This window comes from Schistocerca americana, chromosome 2 (genome assembly GCF_021461395.2).
Source record: "Schistocerca americana isolate TAMUIC-IGC-003095 chromosome 2, iqSchAmer2.1, whole genome shotgun sequence".
NCBI classification, from domain to species: Eukaryota; Metazoa; Arthropoda; class Insecta; order Orthoptera; family Acrididae; genus Schistocerca; species Schistocerca americana.
This window is the reverse complement of record NC_060120.1, coordinates 351472176-351486433: the sequence shown is the minus strand read 5'-3', so window position 1 is coordinate 351486433 and position 14258 is coordinate 351472176. Positions and strand designations below refer to the sequence as shown.

The window sequence follows — 14258 nt, the reverse complement described above, 5'->3', positions numbered from 1 at the left end:
AGATTAAAACTTGTTCCCTCGAGCCTCTGGTGATTACAGTGTGGCGTTGATCTTTTGAAAGGAGTAGGCCGTATTTGAAATCGAATGTAATTTTTTAAATAAATGTCTTTGTAAAAGGAACTTAACGGCGTCATAGACCTGAGAGCTCTAAGGAATTTTTTTAAATTCTGGCCCTGGCGGTCGTATACTGTAAGAGTTAAAATTTTAAATTTTCTAAATTCCCGTACAAGTATGTTATTCTGTTTATAATGATTCCACATATAAATCGTGCCAATGATATGTAAATGCTAACTGAGAGGTTCACAGCTACATTTGGATTTGATATGAAATGATGGGCCGGGCGCTGTGGCCAAGCGGTTCTAGGTGCTTCAGTCCGGAACCGCGCTGCTGTTACGGTCGCAGGTTCGAATCCTGCCTCGGGCATGGATATGTGTGATGTCCTTAGGTTAGTTAGGTTTAAGTAGTTCTAAGTCTAGGGGACTGACGACCTCATATGTTAAGTCCCATAGTGCTTAGAGCCATTTAAACCATTTGAAATGATGCTATTTTAAGTCTTTAATAAAGAAGTTTGCTGAATGATTTTGCACACTTCTCATAACAGCACCGCCACTCCTAACTATACACAGTATGGCCAGCTAAACGGGGCCTGCCACGCGGGGTAGCCTCGCAGTCTGGGGCGTCTTGTCACGGTTCGTGCGGCTACACCCGTCGGAGGTTCGAGTCCTCCCTCGGGCATGGATGTGTGTATTAGTTGGTGTAAGTTAGTTTAAGTTAGATTACGCAGTGTGTAAGCTTAGGGACCGATGACCTCATCAGTTTGGTCCCATATGATCTTACCACAAATTGCCAAATTAAACGTGTCCTCAGAATAAACACGTCAACTTTTAGTGACAGATCAAATTTCTTCGAAGTAATGTTGCTGGAGGTAATGCAGCAGAGAATGATATGCTGATGGGTTTTGCTAATGTGGAAAAATTTGAAAAATGTGGCAATTGTTTCATTTTAATTAATTAGTTACACTTGCATGGGCGTACCCAGCGAGGGGCAGGAGGGGGGGGGGTAGGTGCCCCCCCCCCCCCCCCCCGGAAGATATTCGCAGTTTTTCACTAGTTTACTGTTTTATTCAATACGAAATACTGCATGTTTTCTCGGATTGTACAACTGCATTCTGGTATTTAAAATGTTTATTAAAAGCAGTTTTTCACTGGTTTACTGTTTTATTTAACAAGAAGTGCTGTATGTTGTCTCGAGTCCTTGTTTCCTGAGACTAGTATGACCTAGTTGAGATCCTGGGTACGCCCTTGTCCACTTGTAAAGTAACCAGATAGCGGGTGTGCTTGGGCCTACATAACCAACCGGCCATGATGCCGAGGTAAAAGTGCGAACAGCCCCTAGCGGGAAATCGAGGTTCTTAATATAAAAGAAATAAGCACAGCGAGTGATCAATTTAATAAATAAAACGACAAAATGGGCAGATACCAATGCTTAATGAAAGGTAATGTAAAACTTAATAAAGATAGTACTTTTAGTACAAGGGAAAGAGGCCTGTCTCAGATGCGGGATATGGCGGCCGCTTATTGGTTCATTTTGAAATTGGACGCAGCAGCAACGCCGCGGCTCGTGGTCTTGCGGTAGCGTTCTCGTCTCCCGGGTTCGATTCTCGGCGAGGTCAGGGATTTTTATCTGCCTCGAGATGACTGGGTGTTGTGTGTCTTTCATCATTTCATCCTCATTCACTCGCAAGTCGCCGTAGTGGCGTTAAACAACTTGTGGAGCGGCGGCAGAACTGCCCCGCGAGGGGTCTCCCGGCCACCAATTCCATACGCTCATTATTATTATTTACTAGAAACTGTGAACCCGGATATCACACTGGGAGAGATCTTGAGACACAAAAACAACCTAAGAAAAATAAAATAGGCAGTACGCGAGATTTTCAGTATTCTCTTGCTCAATACGAGAAACCATACAAAATGAATAGCGCCTTTTTGTAGAAAATATAATATAGTTTTTTTCTATACTGGGAAACGTTTTCGCTACAGGAAGCGAGTTAGGAGTTATTCAAGTGCAAAAGTAGCTCTCAAAAGCACCCCCACCCCTCACTGCCCCCCCAACATCCCCCCCCCCTTTCCCCGGATCAGGATTTTTAGTATGTTTTCCATGGGATTCACTCCTACCACTGTACAAAAACTTGTGACTACACGTGTTATTTCCTATTCGAACGTCTTCATTGACTGCCATCGTCTTCGTCAGCTATTTCGCTAACATTCCGAATTTAAACTTTGTCAACGTTGTGCATAAACTATTTATGCTTACAATTCGATCTCAACTTAACCCATACAAGGATACTAACTATGTAGTAAGAAGGTCAGACAGACGACAGGATTTCACTGTTAATTTTATGCTGTTAAAATTCGCAATTGTGAGGTAAAAATTACATAAATGTCAATTTTACAATTTGCGAGTGCACGAATAGCCCGGTTACGTAGTAATAGCCCAGTCAATGAAGACCAAAATTGGTCGAATGTGGGAAATATTCGTGAAGTCGCAAACTTTTACACATTGATAAGAGAGAGTGTCGTGAGCAACATACTGGAAATCCTGACTGGTGGGTTGTGAGCGTCGCGGCGTAGATGCCTTTAAAGGTCACATTTGTACCTTTTTATTGAACACCTCGAAAACTGTGGCCTCTCACGAAAACTTATTTCAGTACGAAATCAAACTAAATTTAATTTCCTACATGACAGGTCCTATTAATTTAATTTTTTTCTCTAGGGCATATGGTTTGTATGCACAAATCTCCCACACCGCACGTGCACTAAAACATACTTAGCTTTTGTAGGCCAGTTTGTGATAGTTTCCCGACTTGATGGACCTCAAGTGCCGTCCATCAAATTGTTCGCCTCGACTTCTTCTACACGACTGTAGTACTTTCTAAGCAGTTATCCTTTGCACTCTGTATACACTGAGATGCAAAAGACATGGGATAGCGATAGGCACATATACAGATGGTGGCAGTAACACGTGCACAACGCACAAAACGGCAGTGCATTGGCGAAGATGTCATTTGTACTCAGGTAATGCATGCGGAACGGTTCCCGGTGTGATTACGTCCACACGATGGGAATTAATAGACGTTGAACGCGGAGTGATATCTGGAGCTAGATTCATGGGATATTCCATTTCGGAAATCGTTAGGGTATGCAATATTCTGAGATCCCCAGTGTCAAGAGTGTGCCGAGAATACCGTATTTCAGGCATTAGTCCTCGTCACGGACACTACAGCGGCCGACGGCCTTCACTTAATGATCGGGAACTGTGGCATTTGCGTAGATTCGTCAGAGCTAACAGACGGGCAACACTGCGTGAAGTAACCGCAGAAGTCAGTTTTGGATGTAGGGCGAACGAACCCGTTAGGGCAGTTCGGCGACATTCGTCGTTAATGGGCTATGGAAGCAAACGACCGACGCGAGTATCTTTGGTAACAGAACATCGCCTGCAGCACCTCTTCTGGTCTCCTGACCATATCGGTTGGACCCTGAAAAACAGTGGCCTGGTCACCTGAGTCCCGATTTCAGTTGGTAAGAGCTGACTGTAGGGTAGAGTGTGACACAGACACCACAAAGCCCTGACCCCGTCAACAAGGCACTGTGCAAGCTGGTGGAGCTCCATAATGGTGCGGGCTGTTCTGTAGTCCAACTGAACCGATCACTGACTGAAAACGGTTATTTTTAGCTACTTGGAGACCATTTGCAGCCATTCATGAACTTCATGTTTTCAGACAATGAGGAAACTTTTATTGATGACAGTGCGCCATGTCACCGGGCCCCAACTGTTCCCGACTGCTTTGAAGAACATTCTGGACAATTCGAGCGAATGATCCGGCCACCAAGATAGCTCAACTTGAATCCCATCGACAGTCATGGGACATAGTCGAGAGGTCAGTTCGTGCACAAAATTCTGCACCGGCAACGCTATCGCAATTATGTACGCCTATAGAGGCAGCATGGCTCAGTATTTCTATAGGTGACTTGCAACGACTTGTTGAGTCCACGCCTTGTCGAGTTGCTGCACTGCGCCGTGAAAAAGGAAATCCGACAGTATATTAGGAGGTATCTCATGAATTTTGCTACCTTAGTGGAAATCTATGCGTTAGGCTTTCAATTAGTTTTGGCTGTTTTCCGTTTTCTTTTGCGGTTGCGAAATAAACATGGAGTCCTAAGCCAAGAGAAAAGCAGCGTACTAATGGATTTGAGCTCTGCTGCTAGCGCGGAATACTGCACCTAAAATACACAGACAGAAGAATTAATGTCTTCATTACGGAGAAACTCATTATCTCCGAGTGCCTTTCTTCTTGCGTCAACGCAAAGTATCTCTAGTCCTTTGGCCCTATTGGGAGAAGAAATGGAAAAAATCTCGAAAAAAGTAACCATGGAAGATAAGATCGAGAGCACGAGATCGAGTGGGAGCGCAGTGAGCAGGTAGACAGACAAGAAGGCCTCCAGTCTGCGTCTTCAGCAGGCTCTAAGAGAAGCTGGTAACCGCCAGGGATGGAGACACTTGATTCGTGGGGTCAGGACGCTCAGCAATGAGCACAACGACTTTTGATGATGGTAAGATCTACTTAGTTATTGTAATTAAATGTAAATTTAAGGAATAGAATTGCGTGATGTATAGGAAATAACATACTTTTTGTTAATTGGTAAATAATATTTTACTCTGATAATTATAAATGAGTCTTGATCGCAGACTTCTTTAAATCAAAGTGACCGGTTTCAATCCTTAAGGATCATCTTCAGACTCCAGAATGGCAGGTGGACTTCCATGGAGCAGGCTGCGCCGACCCACGACGCTGAACTGCCGTTCTGGAGTCTGAAGATGATCCTTAAGGATTGAAACCGGTCACTTCAATTAAAAGAAATTTGCGATCAAGACTCTTTTTTAATTATCATATTAATATAAAATCGCTGATAATGCTTCCAAAAATTTTATATTTTACTCTGTCTGACGACACGCCTATCGCAATATCACGTCAACTGAGGTGCCGCTTCACAGCTAGAAATTGAGTATGAAAACTTACTTTGATTCAATTCTAGATAACAGAGCATAGTGGCGACCGTTTTGTGTTAAGTAATTTGCTTATATATTCCAGCATAGCCCGTTGCCTTGTAAAAAGGCCAAATAATCATTATGAATTATGAATTATCTGTTGACACATACTCAGAACGGATTCAGAAAATATCTTGCTTCTGAAACACAACGAGTTCTCTATCATCATTATATAATGGGTGTTATCGACAGGGATCTCAAACTGATTCCATGTTTCCAGATTTCAAAATGCTTTTGATACCATTCCTCACAAGCGGCTTCTAATCAGATTGCGTGCCCTTCGGAGTATCGCCTCTCTGTGCGACTGGATTTGTGATTTACTGTCAGAAAGTTGACAGTTCATAGTAATCGACTTAAAGTCATCGAGTAAACAGGAGTGATAACTGACGATCCCCAAGGAAGTGTTAGGTTCGCTTCTTATCTACGTATACTAATGATTTAGGAGACAATCTGAACATCTTAGATTGTTAGCAGATGATGCTGTCGTTTGCCGTCTGGTAAAGCCATCGGAAGATCGAAGCCAACTGCAAAATTATATAGACGTGTTGTCCGTGTGACCCTAATTAATGAAAAGTGTGAAAGAAGCCGTTAAATTTCGGTTACACGATAAATCACACAAATCTAAAGACTGTCAGTTCAACTCAATACATAGGGATAACAATTACGAACAACTTAATTTGGAACGATCACATAGATAATTCCTGGGGAAGGCGAACCATACACTGCGTTTTATTGGTAGAACACTTAGAAGGTGCAACAAATGCACTAAAGAGACCGTCAGCATTACTCTTGTCTGACATTTACTAGACTAGTGCGCGGGGGCTGCGCGTTTTGTATTAACGCGAAATAGGGGCGAGAGTGTTATGGATATGATACCCGAGCTGGGGAGGCAATCATTAAAACAAAGTCGTTTCTATCTACAACTTTCTCCTCCGAATGTGGAAATATTTTGTTGACGCCCATTACAAATGGAGAACGTTTAGTGTAATGAAATAAGGGAAATCAGAGCTCGCACGGTAATACGAATATTTAAGTGTCCGTGTTTCGTGTACGCTTTTAGAGCGTGGAACAGTAGGTCTGCAACTTACATCCTTCTGAATCTGTTTAGTGTATTCATCTCTTGGTCTCTTATTCGATGAACTTTCTGCCAGGCACTTAAGTGTGAATTGCAGAGTGGTCATGCAGATGCAGATGATCGGCGAAAGAAGGAAGTACAAAAATGTTCAGGGGGTACGTTGGGAATACAGCAATATATTTCCTTCGGGAATGAAATACATAGGAAGTGTAGGGGAGCCAAGGCGTAATGGCTGCAGGAAAGACGCGAAGAAATCGCAAAAGAAATAATGGTCAGAAGGACTTACTCAGCAAACTCAAAACCAGCTTCGGCGAAACGAAAAGCGAGAGTGGGAACATTAAGAGTGCAATTGGAGTTCCTCTGTTGAACGCAGAGAAGAGAGTGGGTAGACGGAAAGAGTACACTGAACGCCTCTATGAAGGAGAGGAATTGTATGGTGACATGTATGTTTGATGAGAACTTAGAGTCGATGTAGAAGACAGGATATCCAGTATTAGAGTCAGCATTTAAAAGAGCTCTGGGAGACTTGAGATCGAATAAGGGAGAAGGGATAGGTAATATTCTATGGGAATTTCTAAAAACGTTGGGGAAAACTGCATTAAACTACTAAACTACTGTTCAAGTTGGTGTGTACAATCTGTACCAGTGGATACATACCAACAGATCTTCAGATAAATTTCATCCACACAGTTCCGCAGACAGCAAGAGCTGATAAGTGCGATAACTATTGCTCAGTAAGATTAACAGTTCGTGCATCCAAGCTGTTGACAAGGGTAATATACACAAGAACATAACAAATAATTGAGGATCAGAGAGACAGATTTGACTTGGTGCTTAATAATGGAAGCAAGACTGAAGAAAAATCGAGACACGCTCATAGGATTTGTCAACCTGGGAAAAGCGTTCAGCAATGTAAAACGGTGAAGATCTTAGAAATTCTGAGAGAAATAGGGGAAGCTATTGGGAAAGACGACTAACTTACAATGCGTACAAGAATCAAGAGGTAATACATGGAAGGGATGCAGTCTTTGGCCTCTACTGTTTAGTCTACAAATCTAAAAAGCAATAACGAAAATAAAAGAAAGTTTGAAGAATATCAATAAGATCTGATAATAACATTGCCGTCCTCAGTGAAAGTGAAGAATTACAGGGTTTGCTGAATGGAATCAACAATCTAAAAGTGCAAAATGTAGACTGAGGGTAAACCGTAGAATGACTAAGGTAACGAGAAGTAGCAGAAATGAAAATAGCGAGATGCTTAACATCAAAAGCCGAAATCATGACGTAGAGAGAGTTAAGGTCCGTAATCAGGAAGTAGACAAAGTTATGGAAGTCTGCTGCGTTGTAAGCAAAAAGACCCATGACGCATGCTGGAGCAAGTATTTCGAAAATCGGCTTCGGACGATTAGGGGCACAACCATTAACCTAGAAAAACTTGCTCTTCGTCCTGATCCTTTACGCTCAAGAGATGTCAAAGGGTCACCGTGAATTTTCTGCAATCCGGCGACATGCCAATGTTATATGAAGGGACATTTGGTCAGCACACCACTCTCCCAGCCGTTTTGTCAACTTCCCATACCTTCGAGCCACTACATTGAGGTGAAAAAGTCATGGGATACCCCATAACCGAATTGGACCTCCATTTGCCCGGCGTAGTGCAGTAGATCAATGTGTCGTGGAGTCAACAAGCCGTTGGAAGCCCCCTGAAGAAATAGTGAACCATGCTCCCTCTACAGCCGTCTGTTGTTGTTGTTGTTGTTGTTGTGGTCTTCAGTCCTGAGACTCGTTTGATGCAGCTCTCCATGCTACTCTATCCTGTGCAAGCTTCTTCATCGCCCAGTACCTGCTGCAACCTACATCCTTCTGAATCTGTTTAGTGTATTCATCTCTTGGTCTCCCACTACGATTTTTACCCTCCACGCTTCCCTCCAATACTAAATTGCTGGTCCCATGATGTCTCAGAAAATGCCCTACCAACCGATCCCTTCTTCTAGTCAAGTTGTGCCACAAACTCCTCTTCTCTCCAAACCTATTCAGTACCTCTCATTAGTTATGTGATCTACCCATCTAATCTTCAGCATTCTTCTGTAACACCACATTTCAAAAGCTTCTATTCTCGTCTTGTCTAAACTATTTATCGTCCACGTTTCACTTCCATACAAGGTTATACTCCATACAAATACTTTCAGAAACGACTCCCTGACACTTAAATCTATTCTCGATGTTAACAAATTTCTCTTCTTCAGAAACGATTTCCTTGCCATTGCCAGTCTACATTTTATATCCTCTCTACTTCGACCATCATCAGTTATTTTGCTCCCCAAATAGCAAAACTCGTTTACTACTTTAAGCGTCTCATTTCCTAATCTAATTCCCGCAGCATCACCCGATTTAATTCGACTACATTCCATTATCCTTGTTTTGCTTTTGTTGATGTTCATCTTATATCCTCCTTTCAAGACACTGTCCATTACGTTCAGCTGCTCTTGCAGGTCCTTTGCTGTCTCTGACAGAATTACAATGTCATCGGCGGACCTCAAAGTTTTTATTTCTTCTCCGTGGATTTTAATACCTACTCAGAATTTTTCTTTTGTTTCCTTCACAGCTGGCTCAATATACAGATTGAATAATATCGGGGAGAGGCTACAACCCTGTCTCACTCCCTTCCCAACCACGGCTTCCCTTTCATGCCCCTCGACTCTTATAACTGCCATCTGGTTTCTGAACAAATTGTAAATAGCCTTTCGCTCCCTGTATTTTACCCCTGCCACCTTCAGAATGTGAAAGAGAGTATTCAAGTCAACGTTGTCAAAAGCTTTCTCTAAGTCTACAAATGTAGAAACGTAGGTTTGCCTTTCCTTAATCTATTTTCTAAGATAAATCGTAGGGTCAGTATTGCCTCACGTGTTCCCATATTTCTACGGAATCCAAATTGATTTTCCCCGAAGTTGGCTTCTACCAGTTTTTCCATTCGTCTGTAAAGAATTCGTGTTAGTATTTTGCAGCCATGGCTTATTAAACTGATAGTTCGGTAATTTTCACATCTGTCAACTCCTGCTTTCTTTGGGATTGGAATTATTATATTCTTCTTGAAGTCTGAGGGTATTTCGCCTGTCTCATACATCTTGCTCACTAGATGGTAGAGTTTTGTGAGGCCTGGCTCTCCCAGCTCTTCACGCAGTATCATATCTCCTATTTCATCTTCATCTACATTTCTATAATATTGTCCTCAAGAACATCGCCTTTGTATAGACCCTCTATATACTCCTTCCACCTTTCTGCTTTCCCTTCTTTGCTTAGAACTGGGTTTCCATCTGAGCTCTTGATATACATGTAAGTGCTTATCTTTTTCTTCAAAGGTGTCTTTAATTTTCCTGTAGGCAGTATCTACCTTACCCCTAGTGATATGCGCCTCTACATCCTTACATTTGTCCACTAGCCATCCCTGCTTAGCTGTCTATAATTACGAAAGTGTTTCCCGTGCAGGATTTTGTTCTTGAGCTGACCTCTTGATTATGTCCCTTAAATATTCTATAGGATTCATGCCTGCGATGTCTGTGGCCAGTCACTCCCACGAATTGTCCAGAATGTTCTTTAAATCAATCGCGAACACCTGTGACTCGGTGGCATGCCGAATTGCCATTCATAAAAATTACATTGTTCTTTTGGAACAGGAAGTCCAAGACTGGCTGCAATGGTTTCCAAGTAGCTAAATAACAATTTCCAGTCACTGATCGGTTCAACTGGACCAGAGGACCCTGTCAATAGCATGCAACTACAGCCCACGCCATTATGGAGCCACCACCAGATTGCACAGTGCCTTGTAGACAACGCGGGTCCATGGCTTTCGCCACACTAGAACCCTACCATTATATCTTACCAACTGAAATCTGACTCATCTGACCAGGCACGGTTTCCCCCCCAGTCGGCTAGGGTCCAAACGATATGGTCACGAATATAGGAGAGGCGCTGCAGGCGACATGGTACTGTTAGCAAAGGCGCTCACGTAAGCCATCTGCTGTCATAGTCCATTGACGCCAAATTGAACCGCACTGTCCCAATGGATAGCTCATCGTATTTCCCACATCGATTTCTGCGAATATTCAAATGGTTCAAATGGCTCTGAGCATTATGTGACTGAACATCTGTGGTTATCAGTCCCCTAGAACTTAGAACTACTTAAACCTAACCAACCGAAGGACATCACACACATCCGTGCCCGAGGCAGGATTCGAACCTGCAACCGTAGCGGCCACGCGGTTCCAGACTGAAGCGCCTAGAACCGCACGGCCACACCGGCCTGCTTCTGCGAATATTTCACGCAGAGTTGCTTGTCTGTTAGCACTGACAACTCCAAGCAAACGCTGCCGCTCCCGGTCGTCAAGTGAAGGCCGTCGGCCACCGCGTTATTCGTTTTGAGAGGAAATGCCTGAAATAACGTATTCTCAGCACACTCTTGACACTGTGGGTCTCGGAATAATGAATTCCCTAACGATTGCCGAAATGCGTCTAGCTCCAACTACCATTCCGATTTCAATGTCTATTAATTCCCATCGTGCGGTCATATTCACGTCGGAAACCTTTTCACACGAATCACCTGAGTAGAAACCACAACTCCGCCAGTGCACTGTCCGTTTATACCATGTGTACGCGATTCTACCGCCTTCTGTATACGTGCATCTCACAGTACCATGGCTTTTGTCATCTCATACCACTTCTCAATTAAGTACCCTTTCAGTTGGCATTGTGAGGCTGTGTGCACCGTGTACCAGTCCTCCCACCAAAGAAAAATCCTTTGCAGTATTGGGTATCGAACCAGTGTCCTCCACATGGCAGCAATCTGTTCTGAATACTCAGCTACGGTGTAAGCTTATTTCTCCGTCGCTGATACAGAAGACCGCAAACTTTCTTTCCTTCTCGTCTGGGCAAGCTGTGCAGTGACTAGAGTACTTGTAAAGCTTACTGGGACAGGGTAAATGTTAGCTACAATGAAGCAGATAATTCCATTGTAATATTGGCATTTTCATTTGATATCCCCCACAACTGACAAAATTTACAAAAAAAAAAAAAATGTGAATTTCTTTGTCCACCACAATTTACAATTGCGCGCCCCTATACCGGCAGCTACGTTGATAAATACTCGGCACCTCGCAAGGATAACTACCAGATCAAGAATATTAGGTACGTTGCTGGGAGTGATTAAGCGTTGGTGAAAATCTCGCTTCTGAGCACACAAAGAACTCTAACCGCAGAACTCTGTACGTAACACGCGTTGGAGCAGTGCTGCGATACAGACCGTATACCTCCCTTCGAAGACGATGGGCCAAGACGCCGTCTCCAAGTCCGTACCGCTCGATGGTTGAAAGCGAAGTCCCCTTCTCCACAATTCTCTCGTCTCCTACGCGTACGAAAGCGAGGCGGAAGAATACTCAGTTTCGGCCAATGTCGAACGCTCTATCACCGCCGAAATGCGTCCACTAAGATCTACCCAATGATCGAGTAGGTCATAACGCCCCTAGCCAAACTAAATTCCCGTCGTCGCCACGTGTTGCCCAGCACAGGTGGCTCCGGATGCCGGGCTATCCCCAAAAGCTCCCTATGTCCCGCGTTTCCGGTGACCGCTACCTGCCGCCCACGGCGGCCGGGCGAGCTACGGCCAGCTGCAGACTCATATACCACAATTCTCAACTTCCGTTACTTTTCACCAACGCTCTAAGTTAGCGACTTAATCATGCAGACATGGAGGGCATACTACTCGAGAGTGCCTCATATTTATCGTAATTCAATAGAGTCATGATCTGATGCCCTTGCCAGTCCCTTTATTACTAATACTAATGTCGGTAAGTTAATGTGTAAGTACTCATGTCCTGGCACCTTACAACGAAGACGGACTCATTTAGTAGTATCTGCCAACAAACTTCAGTTTATTAAGACTTTTGATTTTTTCCTTTTTTTCTTTGTGTTGTTTAATGCCTGGAGTATTTCCAAATAACGTATTTGCAACATTAATGGTAAAGTAAGATACCATTCTTTTTAATTACATTGTATACTAAAAATTGAGGGCAGTGAATGGTACCATACTAATCAAAATGGATTATTCATCAAGTTACAGATGGCTTAATAATGTGTTGAGATATATGACACAGCAGTAGTAATATGTATCCAATGTAACTCTTTGTCATTAGTTAGAACATACATATCATCTATAATCAATTCCATTCTCTAAATATTTCGTTAGCTTACCTCAGGATTAACTGGTCAAACAGATCAAATACGCCGTAAATGAAATAACGTAACCAGAAGGTTCGAAAAATCGCTCTCGCTAAACTGGGTTTTGTGCCCTTCTCCTTAGCACGGATGAGTTCCTCGTCCCACGACCTGAAACAAAGATTATTAGCGTAATTAACGAAAGTGTTGGTCTTACTGGGTTGTGCATTCACCAAACTTATGATACCTGCAACTGAGTATGTGGCAACATGTAAAGAGAAACTTACTTTTGCAACCTGTCTCCCAGTTTATCTGTGGCATCCCTGTCCAGTCTGTCGAACAGATCGTCTTCCGTCAGGTTTCGTTTCCATACAATTTTCCGCATCCACCTATGAAGAAAATGAAATACTTTCAAATCAATATTTCTTTTAATAATGGTCATGTGAAGAAACGTACAAATATTGGCGAACTGAAAAGAAATCCGAAGTAGAATGAATAAGTACTATTCTGTAGCAAGTCTCAGTCAGTTACAAGTTTGAAACTGAGTGACGTAAACTGGTTGGACGTCTTGCAACATTTTGCTCATCATTCATTACTTGGCTGATAGATGGCTCATGTTTGGACTGCCAAAATTCAGAGAACAGAAGAGATGGCTAATGTCTTTACTAGCATACTACATAACAGACACGCTAACAGAGAGGATGCATTGATGCGTGCATGTATACTTAGTCAGCAGTATCAACTTGCTGACTAAGTATTTTGCTTTTTGAATAGAGTTTTGACTACCTGGCATTAACAAATCTCAACTTGGTTAGTAAACACTTTTCGTTGTTGGAACAAGTCACAACTTCGTAGAACAAGTTTCAGCTTGATTAGTCGGCAACTTAAGAGTGGATCTGTCACAATTTTTTGCAACAAGGGTGACTTATGGGGCACTTTGTTACTATTTTTGTAACAGTCGTGATGTCTACAGTTTTTTGTTAGAATTGTATGTGACAGTGATGATTTATGGGGCTACTGTTACTTTTTGTATAACAATAGTTATGTTTCGTGCAATTTATTACAGTTTCATGTAACAGTGGTTATGTATGGGGTATTTTGTTGCAATTTTGTTTGTAGCTTAGGACTATATTTGAGATCCAGTAGCTTGACAACTGCTGGCAGGCTGCAGAAAATACATTGTTAGCTTCCGCCATTAGAATATGTTTGAAGACCCAGTAGCTGACTCCCGTTGTTAGATTGTGGCACGGATTATAGAGCTGGAATGCTATTTGAGATTCCACAGCTGACGCCTACCGTCAGCACATCATTATCCTTGAATGCGAAATAAAACCATATGTTCAAGGTAATAACATTCGCCATGATTAAAAATCTGTGACAGTGACCATGTCATTCTGCCAACATAGCCCCACAATGGCATCTGGAGTAATGGCACTCACTCAGTCTCAGTAGTGTCTGGGATAATGGCGGTCAACATATGGGAAATGACCTACATCACTTCACAATAGTATCTGGGATAATAATTGTCGATTTCATTGGGCACACGACAGCTGTATGTGACACTGTAGAGTTTCCAGCACTGGGAAGGGGGAAACTGATTGCTGCATTGCTTTTCCCTGATCTTCAGACACCGAAACATATAGTACTGATTTTAGATAAACTAATAATGTTTGAAAAATAATCTGACCATCATCGCCACGTTAGTATCATCATGTGTCCACATCATATGGAGCAATTTGTTACAGTTCGTGTAACAGTGGTGATGTAGGGAACATTTTGTCACAGTTTTCCCGTAACAAGCGATTTATGCAGTAATTTGTTATAATTTCTGCTGTAATATGTCGAAGTATTGAGTAGTTCGTTACAATTT

General features: G+C 42.6%; 2 protein-coding genes across 2 annotated transcripts in view; both read right to left on the bottom strand.

Annotated features, from left to right (window-relative positions):
* The window catches only part of LOC124594007 (probable multidrug resistance-associated protein lethal(2)03659), a 121978-nt gene extending 110125 nt beyond the window's left edge, over positions 1-11853 (bottom strand). The window contains exon 1 of the mRNA XM_047132359.1: positions 11807-11853. Within this exon, the coding sequence (XP_046988315.1) occupies positions 11807-11853 (47 nt within the window). The remainder of the gene's footprint in view (positions 1-11806) is intronic.
* A 567-nt stretch (positions 11854-12420) lies between these two features.
* Positions 12421-14258, bottom strand: part of LOC124594006 (ATP-binding cassette sub-family C member 3-like) — a 71695-nt gene continuing 69857 nt past the window's right edge. The window contains exons 4-5 of the mRNA XM_047132358.1: positions 12676-12777; positions 12421-12559 (exon numbers count right to left, since the gene is read on the bottom strand). Coding sequence (XP_046988314.1) covers positions 12421-12559; positions 12676-12777 — 241 coding nt within the window. The remainder of the gene's footprint in view (positions 12560-12675; positions 12778-14258) is intronic.